The sequence below is a fragment of the Colletotrichum acutatum genome (assembly GCF_030867785.1).
Source record: "Colletotrichum acutatum strain CBS 112980 chromosome Unknown BDZ83scaffold_18, whole genome shotgun sequence".
Lineage (NCBI taxonomy): Eukaryota > Fungi > Ascomycota > Sordariomycetes > Glomerellales > Glomerellaceae > Colletotrichum > Colletotrichum acutatum.
In genome coordinates, this window is record NW_026849012.1 from 218,096 (window position 1) to 238,914 (window position 20,819).

At 52.4% G+C, this 20,819-nt stretch overlaps 9 protein-coding genes across 9 annotated transcripts; 3 read left to right on the plus strand and 6 right to left on the minus strand.

The window, feature by feature from the left end:
• Window positions 1–711: 711 nt before the first annotated feature.
• BDZ83DRAFT_609740 (cytochrome P450) lies at window positions 712–2,954 on the minus strand. The gene is made up of 7 exons (XM_060507548.1): window positions 2,476–2,954; window positions 2,377–2,407; window positions 2,178–2,321; window positions 1,967–2,096; window positions 1,250–1,907; window positions 944–1,186; window positions 712–892 (listed from the first exon to the last, which is right to left on the minus strand). Exons 1-6 carry the CDS (start codon window positions 2,799–2,801, stop codon window positions 1,006–1,008), a joined length of 1,470 nt encoding a protein of 489 aa, XP_060368324.1. The 5' UTR covers window positions 2,802–2,954; the 3' UTR covers window positions 712–892; window positions 944–1,005.
• A 457-nt stretch (window positions 2,955–3,411) lies between these two features.
• Window positions 3,412–4,347, minus strand: BDZ83DRAFT_609742 (uncharacterized protein). Its single transcript, XM_060507549.1, has 3 exons — window positions 3,964–4,347; window positions 3,649–3,869; window positions 3,412–3,574 (listed from the first exon to the last, which is right to left on the minus strand). Exons 1-3 carry the CDS (start codon window positions 4,312–4,314, stop codon window positions 3,460–3,462), a joined length of 687 nt encoding a protein of 228 aa, XP_060368325.1. The 5' UTR covers window positions 4,315–4,347; the 3' UTR covers window positions 3,412–3,459.
• A 1,848-nt stretch (window positions 4,348–6,195) lies between these two features.
• On the plus strand, window positions 6,196–7,584 carry BDZ83DRAFT_749284 (uncharacterized protein; the record flags this gene model as incomplete). The annotated part of the gene is made up of 1 exon (XM_060513744.1): window positions 6,196–7,584. One exon carries the CDS (start codon window positions 6,196–6,198, stop codon window positions 7,582–7,584), a length of 1,389 nt encoding a protein of 462 aa, XP_060368326.1.
• Window positions 7,585–8,224: 640 nt separating this feature from the next.
• On the minus strand, window positions 8,225–9,323 carry BDZ83DRAFT_138543 (uncharacterized protein). Its single transcript, XM_060501263.1, has one exon. The coding sequence runs from the start codon at window positions 9,166–9,168 to the stop codon at window positions 8,461–8,463; it is 708 nt and encodes a 235-aa protein (XP_060368327.1). The 5' UTR covers window positions 9,169–9,323; the 3' UTR covers window positions 8,225–8,460.
• Window positions 9,324–10,149: 826 nt separating this feature from the next.
• Window positions 10,150–11,232, plus strand: BDZ83DRAFT_138570 (uncharacterized protein). The gene has a single exon (XM_060501265.1). It carries the CDS (start codon window positions 10,497–10,499, stop codon window positions 11,121–11,123), a length of 627 nt encoding a protein of 208 aa, XP_060368328.1. The 5' UTR covers window positions 10,150–10,496; the 3' UTR covers window positions 11,124–11,232.
• BDZ83DRAFT_138567 (major facilitator superfamily transporter) lies at window positions 11,233–13,462 on the plus strand. Its single transcript, XM_060501264.1, has 2 exons — window positions 11,233–12,193; window positions 12,248–13,462. The coding sequence occupies exons 1-2, from the start codon at window positions 11,342–11,344 to the stop codon at window positions 13,256–13,258; spliced, it is 1,863 nt and encodes a 620-aa protein (XP_060368329.1). The 5' UTR covers window positions 11,233–11,341; the 3' UTR covers window positions 13,259–13,462.
• A 90-nt stretch (window positions 13,463–13,552) lies between these two features.
• Window positions 13,553–14,878, minus strand: BDZ83DRAFT_609749 (alcohol dehydrogenase GroES-like domain-containing protein). Its single transcript, XM_060507550.1, has one exon. It carries the CDS (start codon window positions 14,710–14,712, stop codon window positions 13,666–13,668), a length of 1,047 nt encoding a protein of 348 aa, XP_060368330.1. The 5' UTR covers window positions 14,713–14,878; the 3' UTR covers window positions 13,553–13,665.
• Window positions 14,879–15,802: 924 nt separating this feature from the next.
• Window positions 15,803–17,643, minus strand: BDZ83DRAFT_609751 (ochratoxin A non-ribosomal peptide synthetase). The gene has a single exon (XM_060507551.1). The coding sequence runs from the start codon at window positions 17,577–17,579 to the stop codon at window positions 15,903–15,905; it is 1,677 nt and encodes a 558-aa protein (XP_060368331.1). The 5' UTR covers window positions 17,580–17,643; the 3' UTR covers window positions 15,803–15,902.
• Window positions 17,644–18,098: 455 nt separating this feature from the next.
• Window positions 18,099–19,066, minus strand: BDZ83DRAFT_609752 (glycoside hydrolase superfamily; the record flags this gene model as incomplete). Its single annotated transcript, XM_060507552.1, has 1 exon — window positions 18,099–19,066. A coding segment is annotated over one exon (928 nt), but the record flags the coding sequence as incomplete, so codon positions are not given.
• Between the last annotated feature and the right edge of the window lie 1,753 nt (window positions 19,067–20,819).

The following is a 20,819-nucleotide window of genomic DNA, read 5'->3' on the forward strand; positions in this document are numbered from 1 at the left end:
AAAGTGGGCTGAGTAAAATGAGCCTGAACTCACTGTAAAAACCTTTGCATGCGCCCGCTGTGTCCGCCGGCCTCGCGAGCGCAATTCTCCGTCCGAGACAAGCTTTCACATCGTCACGTCAACTAATTATTGTGATTAATGGCGACAGCTCATTTCGAATATCTGATCTCAGGCGGTCGCTCTCGCATTGGATGCGTGATATTATTTGGTGAATTGTCGAGGTTCAAACCTCCCCACGCTACTTTCAGAGCCACTATCCACCGCCGGTTCAAGGCCCTTTCGCAAGGCGACGAACTGTTTTTGCTGCTGTTGATTCGCTACCAAGTCGAATCTTGTCTAATACCAGCCGTCAGTCTTAGAGCAAAAGGCAGCGACACTGAATAGCGACTCTACGCCATTTGCACCGTGCATGGCAACAGCGCCAACGATGAATAAGGTTCCAAGGAAATGCCGACACTGACTCGGTGCGATTTTCCAATGGCTAAGGCCCCCGAGATTTTCAGATCCCAATTCCACCCTTGAAGGATGATTTGACTCACAACCGTTGCGTTTACGCCCCGCCTCCCGCCTCGGGTTTTGGCAACGGCATGGGGTAAGTGACTTGAGGTAAGTGACTTGAGTACAAATTGTACGAGATATATCATTCGGAGCAACAGAGTCCAGAATCGCTTTTCAGAGGAGATTGTTTCGCCAAGAATTCGACAAGTTAATCAGAAATTTTGGTCCAGTAACGGAGCAATGGCGGACGGGTCACGGATAGCATGGAAGTGATTTGTACTTGAGGTGATCAACTCGTACTACGAAAAGTCTATTGTAGCTTTCATTTGCAACGAGACGATGTCTGCAGGGCCTAGTTTCTAACGCTGCTAACTATCAAATATCAAGAACCCTACTGCAATCATCTTCAGTCCGCTTTTTCACAACTTGAGCATATGTTACTTACTCATCTCGCGATTTGGAACACATTTCCTGACGTAAGATCAAAGCGAAGTGACCAACAGTCACTCATACAGCCTTTCCATCCGCAACAGGAACGAATCGCAAGAGGCACCGTTGTCCGTATGGCCGGGCGGAAATGATCTGGTCGTGAGACCGCATACTCTCAGGAGTGATGGAGGGATCCGGTACAGTAGAATACCGTTCATATATGCCGCGAAGTAAAATCTTCATCTCTGCCAATGCAAGGCTGTTTCGGTATTAGCATAATCTCGCATGTATAGTCCGTGGGAAGATAGTGGAAAGCCCTTACTGTTTTCCGACACAGCCTCTTCCACCGTGAGCAAAAGCAAACATGTGCCTCTTCCTCTCAGCCTCTCCAGTGGGAGACAACCAGCGTTCAGGGCTGAAGGTATCAGGATTGGGGAAGACTGCATCATTATTCCGATGAACCGAGTAGGCCTGGCTGCTCACGATGGTTCCCTCAGAGACAAAGTAGCCATCGACTGTCTTTCCCCCTGCTGGGACCACGCGGGGTAGCGACATCGGGATCGCCGGATAGCATCGGAGGCCTTCTTGAACCACGGCATCAAGATAAGAAAGCTTGTCAAAAGAGGCATCTGGGTTCTCTCGAATCTCCTGCTGGAGTCTCCGTTGAATCTCAAGAGATGCCGGCTGTGACAGTTCCCACATCAAGAAACACAGGGAATCGCCGGTTGTGTCGATGCCAGCTACCATGTGGTCCGTACATTCCGCCGCGATATCAGTGGCATCCATCTGGTTAACGCTGCTACCGCTTTCCCTCTTGTCTTGCAGGCGGCTCAAAAGGGTGAAGGGCGCGGGATCGATTTTGGAGGTAGCACCAACAACGAAGTCCTTAGCAAGGGGCGTGCTTCGTGGATCGAAGAAGAGGTCAAGAATCTTAGAGAAGTACTGGTAGAAGACGGGGTAATGATGCTGGATAAGGCGGTCTGGTTGGTAAGTTGAAGGTTAGCAAGCACCCACTGCACATCAATTCGGGCAACCTCACTTCGTAGACTATCGTCCGTCGTAACTTGCTCCATCATGTCCGTGTCTCCCTGTTTCTGGAGACTATTGGTTCCATAAGGGTGGAACAAGTGATGGGTCACGCAGTCACAAGCGTAAGAGTGAAGCTTGACCTGGTGATCAAGGACAATAGTGTCAGTGTTGTTGATACAGGACTCGCCGCCACTTCTTCGTGCCTGAATATTTGAACTTACGTAGACATTCACACTTCTACTTGCTGCATCCGCACACTGCCTGACAAACTCTTCCGCACGCTTCTCAATACCGCTCAGCGCTATGGGCTTCGCCACATTGCTATTAGCATAGCGATCGGCAATGATACGCTTGCGCTTCGCGTGCTAAATAAAAGTTAGATCTTCTGTCTCAGACAAGTAATTGAGCTAGGTAACTTACATCGCCCTTCACAAGGGTTGAAAACATGGTTCTGAATCACGAGCACAAAACTCACAATCAGCATCATCTCAAGATTTTCCATGTAATATCGGCACTTACCTGCGTCCGAAAACCTTGAAGAGGTCGTAGAAACGATGCTTGTCATATCCACTTCCCAGTGATCCGTAAATCTCTTTGACGGCCTCATAAGACGTATATGAAACTTCGTCGGGCGCAATTCTCACGACCGGGCCATATTTCAAGTGCAATGAGTGAATGTACAACGTTCGATTGGCGTCGAACTCGTGCCATCTCAGGACGATTGGGGTGACTTTGGAAAGTGCTGGTCCCGGAATTCTCCATAATGGGGATGAGTAGCAGCGTGCCAGGTAGAACACCAACAGGACTGCAAGGATGGCTGCCGCAAAAAGCGGGTTCAATAACATGATGCAAGTCGTCTCTGCTGGTAGCACTGCCTTGCTGTGAAATGTGAAGTATCAATCACGCCAATTGGTGAGGGTTGGAAATGGTGCTGAACATAAATACCCCGTAACACTGTTTTGCCGCGGGGTTGGCTGGGGAAGAACGGTAAAATCGGGGGAGATAAGGACGGAAAGAGACGAATCAAATTCCCTCCAAATCAAACAGGATCTTTGTTGTTGAGTCATGGGCGGTTTACCCCGCCTATCTAGTTCGGTTCCGTTCCCCTAATGTTAAGAATTGGCGAATTCCGGATAGGCGGTCTTGTCTTGTGGATATGAAAATAACGCCAGCTCCGGGTTCGGCCCCGCATCATGATCGCTAATGTAAAGAAGACCCGAAGGTACGGATCAGCCGAGACCCCCGGCCACAAAACCAACCTCCGTGTCAACCCGTATTTTCCCCTAATGTTAGGCGTAACCGTGATTCCTTGAAAAATCCATTATCCATGAGTTTTGCACCTCCAATCAGCCAGGTCATGGTTACAACCGACGGAGGACTTTCCTCCCACACTAGTCCACTTCGAGGCAAGGAGACGCATATTGTGCAGGAACGATTCAATTGTGGCCTTTTCAAGGCTGCTCTTATTGTATTGCTACCTTCATCTAGTGTGGAGCCGAGATCTCATACTTGAGGCTTGGGGTAGGCTGCTTGTGTCTCCGTCTCTCGGTTAATGCCAAAGTTCTTCCAGTACCGATAGTCCTTGATGGACACGACTGATGTCTGGAAGGCAAGTACACTAGCGCGAATATGTTAGCATCTGGATTTCAAATAGAACTAGGCCGGTAATTGAGTAGAGGCAAAGAAACCTACATCAGCACCATGACGATGAGAGTCACGATCCAGCTGATGGCACAGCTACCACCCGTGCAGAATCTTCCGTTCGCCTGGCACAACAGGCCAAAGGCGACGAACCAAAACACAATCTCCATGGTATTGAGGATAGCGTTGGCTTTGAGTGAAGCCCACTTCTTGAAGCGTTCCTTGTGAGTCGTCAGGAGTTGGTAGCCGATAATGATGAGAGACTTGAAGCCCTGTATCCAGCCGTCCAAGGTCAGCCCCGATCCTCGACAATAACATTTGCGACATGGAAGTATCGCAAACTTTTCCCAGCATCGAAGAACGTACCATTGTAAGAGCCATAATGTTGCCGCGAGTGAAGGGAACCGGCATAGCCATGCGCCAGATGGTGAGGATGATGGCCAGTACCATCAAGGCGACCTGGGCGATGTGGATTTTGGTCTTGTATCTGGCATCGAAAACCCGACCGTCAAAGAAGTCGCGAATACCCATAATGACGAGAATTGTTGATCTTGTGTTTGCGGAGTAAAATCTTCGTGCTGACCCGGTGGTTTTGATGGATTGGATTTCGGGTTGTCTGTAATAGGTCGATGAATGCTTTTGTAGGTCTGATGGGGCAGTCAAATTGGGAATTTCGCACAAGATTTGAGGTTGAACAGTTTCTTTATGTATGTTCATCAACTTTTGTTTACATGTATTCGTTATGGCTCGGCAACTGCCTTTTTGCATATACGCGGAGTTTAGTGAGGACGTATACGCGTATAAGGTTCGAACACCAACTGCATCGCCACAACGACTCGAGACAATGGCTAAAGGACTCCACACCCCAGATTCTATATCGAGTCTTACAGGTGAGATTAAAGCCGGCTAACTAAAGGGCGGTTAACCGTAACACCCATAATTAAAGTTGCCGCGTGGCATGCATGACCCGATTGCTTGGCTCAAGGCTTTAAGTAGTCGCATAGATTCCAGATCGCTGATCAAGGGTTTAGGGGTTTCCTCGGCGCTACGTATGCTACGGCGTAGAGAGCGTACGCGATGATTTGTGTACGCGTTTATCTTAGATCTTGCTCTGGGGCCGTGCTCGCCTGGGCAGGCGCGTTGTTACCCAATTGCCAGTCACTTGCTCGTATAATTAGATGGAATTTGAAACCGCCGTACGCGTTGCCTGTGCAGCTGTTGACAATTGGCGCAACGAAGCTGACAAAGGCGTTCTGCGTATTCAAATTTGAGTCGGTAATCGGTTCAGTGATAACAGCCGTCTTAGATCTAAAAGCAGTATTTGAAGAACATCCGAGGATAAACATATTCGCTCAACAACAGCGTTGTCTACACTCAGCTTACTAGGTAGGCAAAGGCTGAGTCGCGGCTCGTCCCTTCACTTGATCCCTCCACCAAGGAGGATTCTATTTAGTTCGTCGCCTTGATCGTTCCCGAAGATTTCTTGCTTTGGGGCTTTTGAGAGTGACAAGGTTCTTGTCCCTCATAGTGCACGACACTGGCAAGATGGCACTACACAGCTCACGGGTGCTGGCCTGCCAACCAGAGGAAAATGGAGGGGGTTCGATCTCAAAGTTGCATCCCTCGATCTCGGGAATATTACGTGCCATATTGATAACAGAGCTGGATTCAGTTGTCGTAAAACTTCATGCTGAAGTCTCCTTGGTGGCTTGAGAAACTTTGGCTCTGCCCCAGGGCATAGTTATGAATGACGAAACTGTGTTGGCTGGCACGATAGCAGATCGCAGGCTGTTCTCCGCGTGCCTTAGTTCTCATGAACTTACTGCTAGTATTCAATGCCTGATGCATGTGCACTTTGACAATACCCAAATGTCGGGCCGGATCCCTGCTCACTGCGCCCAGTAAAGTTGACTGTGACAAATTGATAGTGCCAGAACCTCACGCGCCATGGAACCGACGATGACGAAGTGGAAGAATTGAGGAAGTTAAAACCCGAAGTCTTGTTCCTGAGAAAGACGCAAAATTTTGGGGCTCTGCAAATCCCTTTATCAGGTCAAGCTTACGTAGAGAACCATCGATGCATAGCAAAACTATTGTACGTTGCGGGGCGTTAAGACGGCCTCCGTGAAAGCCGGCGCCGGCGCCGCAGTGCCGTCTTACCGCATTTCAGGGCATCAGCACACATCGGAAGCTCCGGGATACGGCTAGTATGTTCGCGCGAATAGACAATCACCCTGTTATCAAAAAAGCTTAAATCCCATGACTATTTCCCGAGGGCTTCGCAGAGGGCAAAGCTCGCCGCGAAATGGGCCGGTAATTACCTTCATCGCTATATTAACAGCAGACTTTTGACAACACTGGTGAACCTTGTGAAGCCGGTATCCCTGTAGTACACGTCCACCACGCCCGTCAGAACGCGTTATTAAAAAAAAAAAAGTCAAGCATGCTAATCGCAAGATATAATTGCGCACTTCAATCGGCCCATGGCCGACCTCGCACAGTTGTCGCTATGGCAAAATCTAAGCGGTGATAAGTGTCTGGTAGAAGTGAACACTCCTTCCGCAAAATCAGCCAGACCCGACGAACATTCCCCAAGACATGGCTTCGCTGCCACTCGAGCTCGTGGAGCAAATCTGCTCATTACTTTGCTTCCATTGTCAACACCCAGACACTTTCCCCGATGCCGGAAGCGACGATTATCGACTCAGCAAAAGGGCACTATCGCGACTTTGCCGCGTTTCCAGACGATTTTGCGCCGTTGCTCAGCCGTTCCTTTTCCACGACTACGCCACAGGCGGATTACTTCAAAGGCATGAAAGCGGTATTGTAGCACAATCTGGCAAGCCCTCACAATACGACGAATACGACGACAAGCTGCCCGTCTTCCTGCGCAGCATTATACAGCGCCCGGATCTGGCATCGCACATTAGAACGCTCCAGCTGGTAGAGAACGACGTGATCAGTGGGTGCACGCCGGAAGTAGCTCCCCTCCTCATCAAAGCGACCGAAGACGCTGGTGCGCTACGGCACGCTCCAAGTAGAGGCTATCTCCAAACGAAGATATGGAGTGGGTTCTTCGGTCAGCCAGAGGCATTGTTGCGAATCCAGCGGCGGAAGATTCACCATTGGCTTGAGGAGTTGGCGATTCTGCTATCGTCAAATGTCGCTATGCTTCTCACAGCCCGGGACAGCTTTGTGGATTATGAGCATATCAGGGACAGTCGGGCTTCCTTCCCTGCAGTCCGAACGATTGCTCTTAGGGGTGTCAAGAAGAACCATCATATTTACGAAGCCTCTGCACTCTTCGCCGCGGCGCCGAGTCTCGAGAACCTAGAATCAATGCAGTGCAGTCTCTTCGACGGTCAGAGTCCTTGGACTCTTGTCAAGCCTTGGACACTGAAGTTGGGTAATGTGCGGAGATTATCGCTGAGCGAGATAGGGTTCGAGGATCTCCATCTGCTGGTGAAGTGCTGCCCGAATTTGGAGGAGCTGGCAGTCACGGCAATAGAAATCTACCGCAACTCGGGATTCGACTATTGGGATGTGTCAAAATTGCTTCAGACTCTTGACCCGATTCGCCATAATTTACGAAAATTGCGCCTTTCTCACGAGTCTAGACGATCGCGCAGGGAAGATCCCCGGCCAATCACTTCTGGTGGAATAGTCTGGTCCTTTCGCGGCTTCGAAAATCTAGAAGAGCTTGCATTTGATCAAGCGGCGATCGACATTAGTCCGCGAGCAGCTCCCGTGGAAGATGGCATGGGCTTGTACACCAAATGGAGCTTAGCTGAACTCTTGCCAGCGTCGGTTCGACAGGTTGAGATCTTGCATGCCGATCAAAACTGCAAGGAGAAGCTCAGGCAGCTTGCCGAAGAATGTGCCTCCGCGTTACCCAGTCTGAAGGTTGTTCAGGTCAACTTTGACAAGTCCACGGACGAAAGCGACATTGATCCGGAGTGCATAGACGTCATGAACGTGTATTTCTAATCGCCAGTTATCAAAAATGATGTGGGTTATAGGCAACCTCGAGAAGGATGGCGTGACGTTGATTAAGGGCGACGTGGCTTGAATCAGGGTCGATCCCTGATTCGACCGGACATTTGCACGAGGAATGACAGTAGAGTATTGACGAAGTTAAACTAATAGATAGATTATAGAAACGAGAGCATTGCATAGCATTTTCGGTCTGAACGCAGATTGGATGAAGAAGCCGGACACCCTTGACGCCTGGCACATAAAATTGAATATTATAGACAAAATTGGTCATCACAACTATGCCAGAACCCAGGCGATAGATCAGGTGTAGTCCGAAAGGCCTCGGCGAGGACAGTTCAACTGTCGAGGATAAGACATTTGGCCGACCATGATGCGCTCGTCTCCTAGCAAGCATGTAGAGCAAGCGAGGTCGGTAATACCTTGAACGACAGTCAAGCTCCGAAGCGGTTTAACAGTCCTGGGACCGTGGCCCGGAACCTCGATCTCGGTATGTAGCTGGCACAAACAATAGCGGGCCGGATACGCAAGTCAAAGACATGGACTGAGACGGAGCGAACGCTTCAAGCGACCAGAGATTACACCGATCGCGTATGCGTTGCAAGTGATGCTTGTTAAACCTCGCCGTGCAAACCGCATCCAAGGGCTACAACAGACGACCGAGCGTTCCACACGCACATTCAAGTGCGGCCGCCATTGCCTCATTGGATCGTTTGTTTGCTCGTCAGTCAAAAACAACGACGGGCATGCCGGCAGCCGGGGTTGATGTCGTTGTCGATGCTGATATCCCTCATTGGTTTCTCGTCAAATGCCCGCAATGAGCCGAGTTCTGGAACAGTCTCGTCGCCGAATACATTGCTCGATCATGTCTCAGATCAGCCGCAATAAGTGGACGGAGGATAGATACGGCGGTGGTTCTGAGAGGTGCGCCTGCAAAGCACTGCAGCGACAGCAGCCACTTGTTTCGAAACGCCTCTGGCTGATTCCTCGCATGGTGTCAACGGCTTTATGGACAGGGGGACGGGTTGAGCTAGAGCTAAATAGGGGCGAGAGAGCGAAAGGCCAGCTTCGAAAGTAGAGATGTAGACGACCTGGAATTTGTTGAAAACTTTGTGGCGGCGCCAATGGTGTCTTTGACTCCCGAGATATCCCTAGTCTGGTACTGAGGTAGTACCGGCCGCCGACGACAGCACCTCGGAGTAAAGGCAACGTTGATTTGCTGGTGAAGATACCCTGAGGCCGAGTCGGTCCACGGCAGAGGGCTTGTCGACGTTGATGGCATGAAGTTGGTGCAACGAGACGACGTAGAGACTCGTGGCAGAGCGCAAGGGCCGGGAAAGCGGTTGCATGTTGAAAGTACGACGCAAACATTCGAGGTATGTGCCTCGATCGAGGTGTCATGTCTCGCGGCCTTGTTTGGGGGAGACTGCATAGAGTAAATGTCGAGTACCATGCCCCACACGGGAAGATAAGGACAGGGCGAGGCAAGATCGTCTCAATATGAGCACTGAGTGGACTGAATGCATGAACATGTTCGCATCGCATTTGTGTCAAAAGGAAACGTAGCGCCGATCCCATCTCTGTAGCAGAAGCGCGTGTCGTGGTGTTATGGTGTTGTGGATGTAACCTCCCATCGATCTCGAGCCACGTGCGTCACCGTGTCTATAGTCATGCTCCCTTGTCTTTTTGTAGAAATAAGAGACCTGCTATGATGAGAGGTTGGATCGCCGAGTTGACGATCACTGATGCGAGGAGCGCGAGCCTGGCCGCCTTCTCCATTGATAGCGTGATAACAGGCAAGGCGAGGGGTAGGTCCTTGTCAAGGAGGCATAGGATGCCGATGGAACAAACGAGACGCCAGCAATTATTAGAAACCTTGAAGAGGATATGGCGACAGTTGTCGCACAACGGGGTGGCACATTGAGGAACAGTCGAACCCAAGTCGGAGACCCAAACGACCCAAGGCGGGTTGACAGAGCGGCAGGAATGCATTTCGGTCCCGCGAAGGCAGCGAGGGTTCTCCCGGTCGCAACCAAAACTCTGGAAACTGTTCCAATGGTTGGACAATCTGGGGTGTCGAGTCTGTGGTGCGACTAAATCTGACAAGTGACAAGAGATGGGCGAGCGTAACTGTGGTCCTTGATTACTTGGAGGACTCCCTCCGTGATGCTAAGCCTCACCGCCGAATGAGAACTTGGGGGGCTCCGTCTGGCCACCTACATCTAACGGCTTCGCTAGAACCTGTCCGTGTTGGTTTCGTGCGGCGTAGTGTCTCGCTTCCTGACGGGCCATTCGAAAATGCCGAGGGAGAACAGTGGGAGAATTCGAGACAATCCAATGTCAAGGTCCGAATGGAGAAGTCAAAGAGAAAGTGACCTTTGTGCAAAGCAACATGGACGGAGTTGTTGAAGCGGAGGAGCCATCCCTTACCTTACATTAGTCATCACCCGAGTGATGACTAATGCGCAATTTTTGCACGTGACCACACCCATCGGCGCGGCGGTACGTACTCGTCTCCCGGAAATGGACGCAGAGCAAACGGAGGAAGTCGCGCGGTGCCGTTGACATCCATCAAACTGCACGTCAATAACCTTTGATCAATCTATCGGGCACTTGCATTCAACAGTTCAACGTCAGGCTGGATGTGTCAAGTGAGCGGCATCTAAGACCCTCGAAATGATTGCAGCATCGTGCAGAAGACGCAGCCTGCCACCCTTTCTCACCACTTGAGGCCCCTCGTTGTACGACTTGGAGATGCCCTCGCCCATCCCACCACATCACTGAGCAATTGTCTTAAACCCTGACCCGTCTCGTCTCTCTTGGATGACCCTTACCGAAGCCGTCTCCTCTGGTCCAACCTTCATCCGCCAACATCCAATGGCTCGGAGTTTACTAGGAACCCGCCGATGACGCTCTCTACCCGTCTCTGGCCTTGGAGCCTCCCGTCTTTCGCCATTCCGTGTGGGTGTCGCGTCCTTCCGCTGCCCTTACTGCCTAGTCTTAAGTGCGACGGGGGTTATGATAATCTACTACCCCAGTCCAAGTACCGTGTGCATGCTCAGTGCCGGCGCTTGCTAACTTGCCTTGTCGGCCAACGTCCACTTACTGTATCTTGTGCTAGTTCATCATCATCATCATCATCCCGACTACGCCACCAGGTATGGCTCCAGCTTACACAGCACACCGTTCGGCGCATGGAGGAAGAGTCCCCAAGACACCTGAGACAACGTCTGGCCCCCTCCCAGGGTACCATCTCTCGTACAACACCAAGAGACCGATCCTTGGCGTCCGCTTCCCGTTCAACAGCCAGAGTCAGAGTCAGCGCTACCTCACCTTCTGCACTCCTCCCCTTACCGGAAGCAAGCCGGTGTGACATGGGAGCCCAGACAAGTGTCTCGGGGACTTGCGCTCTCTACTATGCCAGCGCGACCATCACCGTCTGCTTCCGACCCCAGCATCCACGTCCTCGGCAAGGCCATGGGCTTGGTCGGAAGTGCCAGCGAGGACTGACACGTTCAACACACGCAACTTGATCTATATAGAATCCGTGATCTTCTCCCATACAATACCCTTGTTTCTCAGTCTCCCCATCAGGATAAACAAACAAGATCAACAGAGTAGCGTTGCCATTTCATCTGCCTCCCGCATCGTGTCACTGCTCCATCCCGAGTACCCGACTCTACTTCACTGGCACTTGTAGACCTACTCAACCCTCTCTACAGTATTCGACAATCTCGTCGTCGTCGCCAACATGTTCGACGCTCAGAAGGCCGCGGTGCCGTCCTTCATGGCTCCTCCGACATTCCTGCAGTCAAGAGCGTCAACCCTAACACCAAGCGACTCGAGCTCAAACTACGATGAGATGGAAAAGGACATTGCGAGCTCTGCCGCGTCGTTTCAAGATATACGAATCGACCCTATCCTGCTCCCTCCTGTCCCGTATAGCGAGCTATCAAGGATACCTTCCATCAAGTCAGAACAAGCCGAGATCGTAAATAACGAAGATGATCTTGAATATCCCAAGGGAATGAAGCTGGCTTTGATCGTCATGGCATTGTGTTTCAGTGTGTTTTTGATGGCTCTTGGTAAGGAACACCCTCCCCCAAATTCCACACCCATTCAACAGGGTAGGGCCACAGCTGACCACAGCCACCACCTAGACAACTCCATCATAGCCACCGCCATCCCACGTATCACGGATGAGTTCAAGAGCTTGAACGACGTCGGCTGGTACGGCAGTGCCTACCTCCTAACAACAGCCTCTCTCCAGCTGCTATTTGGCAAGTTTTACAGCTTTTTCAGCATCAAGTGGGTGTACCTCATCACCATCGCCATCTTCGAGCTGGGCAGCTTGATCTGCGGCGTCGCGCCCAACAGTATCGCTCTGATTATTGGCCGCGCCATCGCGGGAGTCGGGTCAGCGGGCATTTTTGCCGGGGCACTCATCATCCTCGCCTATAGCGTGCCCCTCGAGAAGCGTCCCATCTACACTGGTGCCGTCGGTAGCATGTGGGGCATCTCGTCCGTCGCCGGTCCTTTGTTAGGTGGTGTCTTTACGGATAGTCTCACGTGGCGGTGGTGTTTCTACATTAACCTGCCCATTGTAGGTTGATTTCGACTCCTTGTCGTCGATGCCACTGTGCTAACGCTCAGACAGGGAGCCGTCACCATCTTTGTTATTCTCTTCTTCTTCCCTGACCCCGTCCGCTCCATTCCCCAAGAGACATGGCGAACGCGCTTCATCCAGATGGACCCTCTCGGAAACATGCTTTTCATGCCGGCCATCATCTGTCTCCTTCTTGCCCTTCACTGGGGTGGCGTCACATACCCCTGGGCGTCTGCCCGCGTCATCGTCCTCTTCCTGATTTTCGGCTTCGGCATGGCGGGCTTCCTCTACTTGCAGTACCTCGGCCAGGAAAACGCCACGGTTCCGCCGCGCATCTTTAAGCAGCGCTCAGTCTGGTCATCCTCCTTCTTCGCCTTCAACACCGGCGCCGCATTTCTTTTGTCCGTCTACTTCCTGCCCATCTGGTTCCAGTCCGTTCAGGGTGTCTCCGCCGTCAACTCGGGAGTCAGGAACTTGCCTATGCTGGTTAGCAACATCATTGCTTCACTCGTTGCCGGTGCCGCTGTCACTATCTGGGGCTTATACACCCCGTGGATGATTCTCGGCTCGATTCTTATGGGAATTGGATATGGCCTCATTTCCACCTTCAACCCAAACACATCCTCCGCGATGTGGATCGGCTACCAAATTCTCGCCGGTGCCGGAGTCGGCGCCGCTATGCAGCAGCCTCTGATGGCTGTGCAGGTGGTCCTCGACATGGCCGACGTACCCACGGGAACCGCCATCATCATCTTCACACAAACGGTTGGCGGCGCCATCTTTGTCGCCATCGGCCAGACTGTCTTTACGAACAAGCTCGTGGAGAGCCTGGTCGAGTACATCCCGACCATTGACCCCCACTCCGTCATCGCCGCTGGTGTGACGGCCATCCGCAAGACCATCGATCCGTCTCTGCTGCCCGCGGTAGAGCACGCCTACAGTGACGCGCTAGCACAGGCGTTCCTAGTGAGTGCTGTGACGGCCTCTGCGACCATCATTGGCTCCGTGTTTGTGGAGTGGAAGAGTGTCAAGGGCAAGGATGTCCACGTCGGCATGGCGTAGTCGAGGCCCGGAGATGTAGTCGAGCTTCTCGGCGATTTCATTCCTTTGGCTCGGGGCTTTCGCGACCAGAGCTCATCATTTCCCTATGTTCCTTGGCGTGAATTTAGAATGTAAGTTATGAATCGGAAGGCGTTACGGGTTAGGAGCATTTGCTTGGTCTGATCGGGACTGAATAGTCATATTGGTGGGGAACGTCCGTCTACTCAGGATAGCATTGCGCATCTTTTGGAGAATCCTCCGATTGAATGCGGAAGAAGAATAAAAATAGATTAAATGTCAGTCATCATCTGCGATCCCACGTGGTGAAAACCGTCCCGCGCAAGCCGTAAGCACCTTAATCTAGGCCAAGCATTTTTTTTTCTTTGATCTGCATGCTGTCAACTACACTACGACGCACATCTTCTCAACTAATTGCCATCCGCAACGCGGATAACCATCTTCTTGGCGCGGACGATGCCATTCTTCAACCCATCGAGAGCAGTCTTGACGCCCTCGAGGCCCTTGACAACCTCATACGGGTGAGACTTCATCCACCCTGTCCTCAGCGCCTCGGCAAACACCCGCGCCCAGATCAACCCAAACAGCCTGCCCTGGCCCTCCTCCTCGTGCACGAACCCGACACTCGTGACAACGACCTCGACGGTAGGATCAACGTCGCTAAAGTCGTTACCGGGCAATACTGTCGTGATTCTGGGCTTGAACCCCGTGCCCTCCTCGGGCGGGCCGGCGATGGCCTTGCTGAGCATCTGGAACGATCCCTTCTCGCTGACCGTGTCAAACACCTTGAACGACCGCTGTCCGGTCGCCTTGATCACCTCCCTCAGCTTCTCGGCCAACTTATCCTGCGAATCGAACTGCGTGTAATCCAAGAAGACGTCGCCCTTGCCTTCCTCCAGGAGAGGCGTGACGAAAGCGCTGTTCTTGCTTCCGATGGCGATGAGGGGATGCACGCCCGCCTTCTTGGCAAGCTTAATACCAAACGCCCCAATCGCTGTGCTGGCGCCGTAGATCACAACAGGCGCCTTGGTCTCCCTCTTCCGGTCCCAGGGTGAGGGTATCTCGAGCGAGTGGAACAGTGCAACGGCAGCGGTATACGCCGCCAGCGGCACCGTCGCGGCCTCCTCGTAGGACACGCTGGCGGGGAGGTGGAAGGCGGTGTAGGCGGGGACGATGGCGTACTCTGCGAAGCTGCCGTTGGCGGTGCGCATGATGTGGAACCCGGCGACGCGGTCGCCCTTTTCGAACTCGTAGACCTCGGCGCCGACCTTCTCGACTGTGCCGGCTACGTCATCGCCCGAGTTGGAGGCGGCTTGGAACCAAAAGGGGAGTTTCCAGTCCTTTGGGTTTGTGCCGGAGACGATGACTTTGACGAGAAGCTCGCCTGGGCCCGGTTCGGGGATGGGGGAGTCCTTGATATCGACGGAGAGGTCTGCGTTGACGATGGCTTCTTTCATGGTGGGTGGTGATGTGCTTGCTGATGCTTGGGTGGTGGAGTAAGTAATTAGGTACGCCTCTTCTTCGGATGAGACTTGGCTATCTTTAAATTTTAGTAGACTGTCGAGGTGAAGAATGGTTCTGCAATGTATAAGAGTTGAAGCTCTAATGCTCAGGCCAGTGACGTCAAGACTTCCGAGGCCTGAAGCTCTTCTTTATACTCCTAGATTACATGCATCCAGTCTCCATCCCGAATACGTGCCCAAAAAGAGGATACCTCACTCCTCCTAACTCCATACTACACGGCATTAGGTTCCATTGCTCTCTCGGACAAGGGAGCACCCGCTACAACCACTTGGTCCCCCTCCTCAACATCTCCAATACTCTTCCAATCAAACACGGGGCCTCTCTTCGGCGCGAAGGGAAACGCAGGTCCGGGCGAGCCGCTTCCAAAGGGCCCCGCCCGGGTCCCCGCCCCGTGTGTGGTGATCGCACCCACAGTCCATCACATCAGATGAGGGGCAGAGCATGGGCTTCAGGCGGATTACAAATCCAATGTCTAGCAATGTTGCACCCACTAGGTGAGTGGTGAAAGTCCGCTGCCCAAACTCCGCTACTTTAGTCATCTATCGTTATGAAGTCGGAGAGTTGAGACAAATCTCGGTCTCGCTTTCTAGTGAACGCATCATCATTTACCAGGAATTCGATATGTATCAGTTGAGGCTAGTTCAGCCATTGGAAATCCAGAATTCTCTGACGCCCTAGAGTCCTGGCGCCCTAATGCTAATTGTCTTTAGTACTAAGTCATTGGTAGTGTTATGCCTGGCACCTGATCTAATCTGGCAACAACAACAACAACTCAGTATTACCGTATTTCTACATGCACTCAGGGTCTGTTTGTAAACCAATTAAACTACAATATCGTAGATACCGGAGTTATTACTGGGGCTTGAGTCTTATCATGTACAACCACATCAATCAGCACGGACTTTTTATTCGGTCCAACAGGACTCCTGGCATTATTGTTTAACCGCAGCATAGAGATATAATCTTGCGGTACGGGACCTTTCTGACTCTGACAGGCGTCAGGAACAATGGTAGTATCAAACAATTCACTAGTTATATGCCCTTAATATTTCTGAAAAGACATGGAAGCTAAACACAACTCCCGGGAGCCTCTTCAAACGGCTCAAGATCAATCTTTGCCCACCTACAATCCAGGTCCATCCCCAACTCTAGCATACATGTCTTCAATATCATCCTGATACAACTTGAGAACCGCCACCCTCTGGACATTGCCCTTCCCAGCAATGGGGAACGGCTTTTCCTTTCGACTAAACAAAATCCTCTCCTTGGCCAATTGACCAGCCGCATCCAAGATCTCGTTACCCTTCTGCACCATGGGCCAGATACTATCCAGCATTTCCTCTTCCGACGTCCCTTGACCGTCATCAACAAGGTCAATAACAGCACATATATGCCGCCTCCCCGTCCCACCGACAACAACATGCTTCACTGCCGGATGTTGCGCAATCTCCCTCTCCAACAGCATGGGATTCACATTCCACCCAAACTTGGTCACCACAATATCGTCCCTCCTTGAGTAAAACTTCCAATGGTGCGCCTTGGTAGGATGCTTCACAAACAAATCGTTGCTCCGAAAGACGCCGTCGACGACGTTGCTGTGCCAGAAGACGTGCTGCTGCTTCTCCACCCTGGGGTTCCTCACAAACGTCATCTCGTAAACCTGTTCTTGCGGCTCACCTTCGGAGGACCCCTTGACTTCGCAAGGCTCCCAGACGATCCCGCTCTCTTCGTCGTTGAGGCAGAACCAGTCCCAGTCCTCGCGGTCCGTCTCGTGGCCCAGTGCAGCGCCGGCCTCGGTGGACCCGATGAGCTGGTCGAGCTTTGTACGGGCCGAGAGCGCCTCGCCAGCGGGTTTGCTGAGCGCGCCACCCGCGTAAAAGATGAATTTCAGTTTCTTTTCGACGGAGGCGAGGCACAGGGGGGATTTCGCCACCATTTCTAGGTAGATCGGTACTCCCGCCAAGCAGTCGAAGTCGCCGTGCTCAAACATGAGTTCGAGCGTCGACGGCGGTATGGGACCGAGTGTGTTGGGACCCAAGACAAGAACCTTCTTCCGGTAGAGCGGGTCGGTGACGGCGGAGAAGAAGCCAAAGGGGTGGAAGATGGGCATGGTCTGGTAGCAACGCTTCCCCTTCAAGAGGACTTTGTGATAGGATTGTCGGCCATCGAGATCTGGGAGGAAGCGCCAGATGGTATCGACGACGACAAAGGACCTCTGCGTCCAGGTGACGGGTTTGGGCAACCCCGTCGTGCCTGAGGTGTGTCCCACGGCGGCCGGGTCGTCAATGCCCTCCTCGTACGTCCTCGTATAAGGGTACGGCTTCACATGGCCATTGTCGTCAAGAAGACTATCTAGAGATGGTGCGGGAAAGGTCTTCATCGGTCTCGCCGCCAACAGCGGATCAACCATGGCGTCTACGCCCTCGCTCCGCATTACATTGTGACAATCCTTTTTCTCGCAGAGGCTCAAGTTATAAATTAGGCTGTTGAAGTGGGAACACAGCAGGATCTGGTGGCCCGTCTTCATGGCGGCGATGATGTTGACTGCATATCTGATGTCGGGCAGGCCAAAGTAGAGCAACGTCTCGAATGTTGTGCTCTTTCCGATGTTAGCTTCAATGTGCCACGCTACTCGGTCGACCGCTCTTGACAGCTGACGAACGCTGACATCGCGGAACCCGTCGTTGGCGATGTCCTTGCTGATGGCGTATGAAGCCCAGATGCGCTCTGGGTCCTGAGCCGCCTGCTCGGCCACGACATGTGGGATGAGGCGGTGTGTAGTTTCGTCTGCCATCGTCATAGATCTGTTATGACAGCCGATTTTGATAGAATGAACTCAGACCAGCATATGGGTGCAAGAAGCATGCCAAGAAGATGCCAAGTGGAAATCTACATACCCAGCGTGGCTTGTCTTCTTTATACATCGTGAATCCCATGTGGAGAAAGAAGCCGTCGTCACGGATCTCAATCCTTCTAGCCCACATTCCTCTCACGTCAGCTAGGCGGTGCATTAGTCCACTAATTAATCAAAACTTGGGGCAGTTAGGAACTTTGGAAGACAAAGCCGATTTCTGGGGTTAGCCTGCCAATGCAGTGGTCGTAAGCTTAGTTTCGTTTAGCGGCCGGTAACGTCCAGATTGGACGGGGCTCCGAAAGATCGTCACAAAGTCTGACATGATGAAAACGTGGATAGGTCAGGACTGGTCGGGGACTTTGACATAAATGAGCCGCAATAGCCGCTTACTAGAGCCGATGTCACCTGTTGCACTAACACCCCAAAACCTCGAGGTCGTACGGAGTGAGTTGTTCAGTCATCGTTGAGGAGCATTTACGACTTTCCTCGATAGTATCTACAAGACTCAGATGTGACTCTGGAAAAAGTCCACGTAGTCAAAAAAGCTCCTCTTCACCCACCTCGCCAACCCGGGATCCGACCGATTCACACCCATCATGCCATACTGCGCCTCAAAGCTCCCAAACTCATTATTATCAATCCAGCTCCACGCCAGCGCCCCAATAACATTCACACCGTCCTCGTGAATAGCCCTCAAGGTCTCGGTCAAGAAATTCTGATAGTACATTGTCCTCTCGAAATCATACCGCTGCGCATCGTGCGACGTCTCCGCGTCCGCCAGCTGCGGAAACCCAAACTCGGTGACCATGATGCCCGACGGCCGGTACGTGTTCCATACGAAGCCGAATTGCTCTCTCACGTACGAGGGGGCGATGAGGGCGCCGCCTTCGGAGATTGCACCCATTGCCCAGCCGTTGGCTTGGATCGTGGTGAGCGTCACGCACGAGGGCCAGAGGGGGTCTGAGGAGTTGGCCGCGCAGGCTTCGTAGCCGCCTGGTGGGTTCGTCGCGTATTGGGCGCCGTAGGGATCAAAGGCCCAGTAGTCCATGGTGCCGTTGATGTGCGTGAGTTGTTCGTCGGTCAGTGACTTTGTAAGGGTAGTGTTCATCTTGGGCGTGTTGAGGACGACTTCAGGGAACTGTTCTCCCAAGAAGAGGGGGTTGCTCATGATGCCGAGAATGAAGTCCTGGTAGCGGTAGGAGGCTGCGACGTCGTCCAGGTTGCCCGGGTCTAGAGGGACAGCGAGATTGTTTGCGAACTTCATGGTGATCTTGCCCGTGTCTCCGAGAACGTCCTTGTACCAGCGGTAGACATCCGCGTGGGCAAGGAGGAACGCCGTCAATCCGTCGTAGCTGGGCAGGGTGAACTGCACGGCAATGTTTGGCTCGTTGAAAGTGACCCAGTACGGCACTCTATCCGCATACCGCGCCATGACTTGCTTGGCATAGTAGGCGTAGTGATTTGGAAACTCGTCAAGATCGTCAAAGATGCCAACCGGGTTGTCAATGTGCATCAACGTTGCGATTGGGGTGATACCGTACTCTATACAAGTATTGATCACGTCGTCGTAGTGGTCCAACGCCTGCTGGTTGACTGGCGAACCCGCCCTGCCAAACGGCACGACACGAGTCCAGGAGATGGAGAAGGAGAAGTACGGCACACCGAGAGCCGCGAGCCTTGCAATATCCTGCTTGTACAGGAAGTAGTGCATGTCTGCAACATTCGAGTCATTAGTACCGAGCAGTCCCTGACCGTTGACACCAACAACGTCGAGCACAGCAGGGCCGCGACCCTCGATTTGAAGACCTCCCTCGATCTGCCATGCACTGGCAGCCACGCCCCACACAAAGTCGGTAGGGAATTTGAGGTTGACGTTGTCATTTAGGGGTCTGGCGGGCAGTTGAGGGGGGTATACCAGCTCGCTGGACGGGATGGGTGTCGGGGATGCGGTCGTCGTGAAGGGAGGCTCATGCGTGTAAGTGTAGTTTGCCCAGAGAGCGGCGTAGGCGCTCTGGCCGTACTGTCCATCTGGCGATGCTGTAGCCGAGGGGTTGAAGGAATATGTCGTGTAAGTGACGTTCTCCGGCAACAATGTCGAAACCTCGGTAAAGTGCGGTGCGTATGGTGTCGCGATGGTCAGAGGCGATGGCAGCGGCGTCGGGTATCGGTTTACCGTCAGCTGCTCATACGTAAAGGTGCTATAAGACCACGAAATTGCGGCAGTTGGCCGGACGGTCGTCGATGGAGCACCGGATGACTCTAGGGCAGCGGCATACGCCCCAGTCAGGGAGACTGCTGCTAGACCTAGATATGCTTGCAACATTGTCATGATCCCTGGTTGACTGGCTACCTTGCAGGAAATATCAGTCATCTGGGCGAACAGAATATGGGAATCTGGACATGAAGTCTTTTATACATATGATCAATTGAGGCACCGCTGCCCGAATCCTGCCTGCAAACAATCGTTTTCAAACTGTCGACCGGATATCCCGACGTTCCAATGCCAATTTCCTTTACACCCCACACTTTGAACAGTTCCCCGAATCCCCGCACACGTAAACGACTATGAGTTGCATTAGTCCATATAAACCAACGAATTGCAGGTCACATTGGGTCACTTGCGGAGTGCGAGATCTGGGGTCTGGGGTACCTTTGCAACCCATCCCGGCGAGCACTCCATCCCGGCTTTCGGTTCGGGAGGCGTCGTCCAGCGCAGGAAACCCGAAGTTGTCTGTCTCCTCGTACAAGCCTGACGTATTGACCTACTATGGAATTGACCAACTATGGAATTGAGATTCGAGCCATGATGGGTCAAGGAATGGGCAATGATGACCCTTTTAACAGAACCTCAGAAAGAATAATCAGCAGATTAGTCACTCGTTGAAGAGTTGCAAGAAGCGGATGGCCAGCTACGAGAGATTCGGAAAGAGCAAACACAAGAGAGAAAATCGAGGTCTATTCACGGAACGGAGCGGTTCATGGGATGAACAGGTAGATGATGCACTGACCTGTCATAGTCCGAGCCGACGAGGATGGCCACCATGGATATCCGTCCGGGAATCCATACATAACCTGCGTAATCAATCGGCCCTAAAGTGGATCGAAGCTCCCCCACCTCCGGAATATCCAAGAATTTCTCCCCTAACCATGAGCTGAGCTGTGGTAACTTGTGAGCTTCTGAATAAC

Coding starts and splice junctions, on each gene's coding strand:
- BDZ83DRAFT_138567 (XM_060501264.1), top strand. CDS start 11,342: ATGTTCGACGCTCAGAAGGCCGCGGTGCCGTCCTTCATGGCTCCTCCG. Junction 12,194..12,247: donor TCTACATTAACCTGCCCATT/GTAGGTTGATTT, acceptor ACGCTCAGACAG/GGAGCCGTCACCATCTTTGT.
- BDZ83DRAFT_609740 (XM_060507548.1), bottom strand. CDS start 2,801: ATGTTATTGAACCCGCTTTTTGCGGCAGCCATCCTTGCAGTCCTGTTG. Junction 2,408..2,475: donor TTCAAGGTTTTCGGACGCAG/GTAAGTGCCGAT, acceptor CTCGTGATTCAG/AACCATGTTTTCAACCCTTG. Junction 2,322..2,376: donor CAACCCTTGTGAAGGGCGAT/GTAAGTTACCTA, acceptor ACTTTTATTTAG/CACGCGAAGCGCAAGCGTAT.
- BDZ83DRAFT_609742 (XM_060507549.1), bottom strand. CDS start 4,314: ATGAACATACATAAAGAAACTGTTCAACCTCAAATCTTGTGCGAAATT. Junction 3,870..3,963: donor ACATTATGGCTCTTACAATG/GTACGTTCTTCG, acceptor GGCTGGATACAG/GGCTTCAAGTCTCTCATCAT. Junction 3,575..3,648: donor CTCATCGTCATGGTGCTGAT/GTAGGTTTCTTT, acceptor TATTCGCGCTAG/TGTACTTGCCTTCCAGACAT.
- BDZ83DRAFT_609751 (XM_060507551.1), bottom strand. CDS start 17,579: ATGACGATGGCAGACGAAACTACACACCGCCTCATCCCACATGTCGTG.
- BDZ83DRAFT_609749 (XM_060507550.1), bottom strand. CDS start 14,712: ATGAAAGAAGCCATCGTCAACGCAGACCTCTCCGTCGATATCAAGGAC.
- BDZ83DRAFT_138570 (XM_060501265.1), top strand. CDS start 10,497: ATGACGCTCTCTACCCGTCTCTGGCCTTGGAGCCTCCCGTCTTTCGCC.
- BDZ83DRAFT_138543 (XM_060501263.1), bottom strand. CDS start 9,168: ATGGGATCGGCGCTACGTTTCCTTTTGACACAAATGCGATGCGAACAT.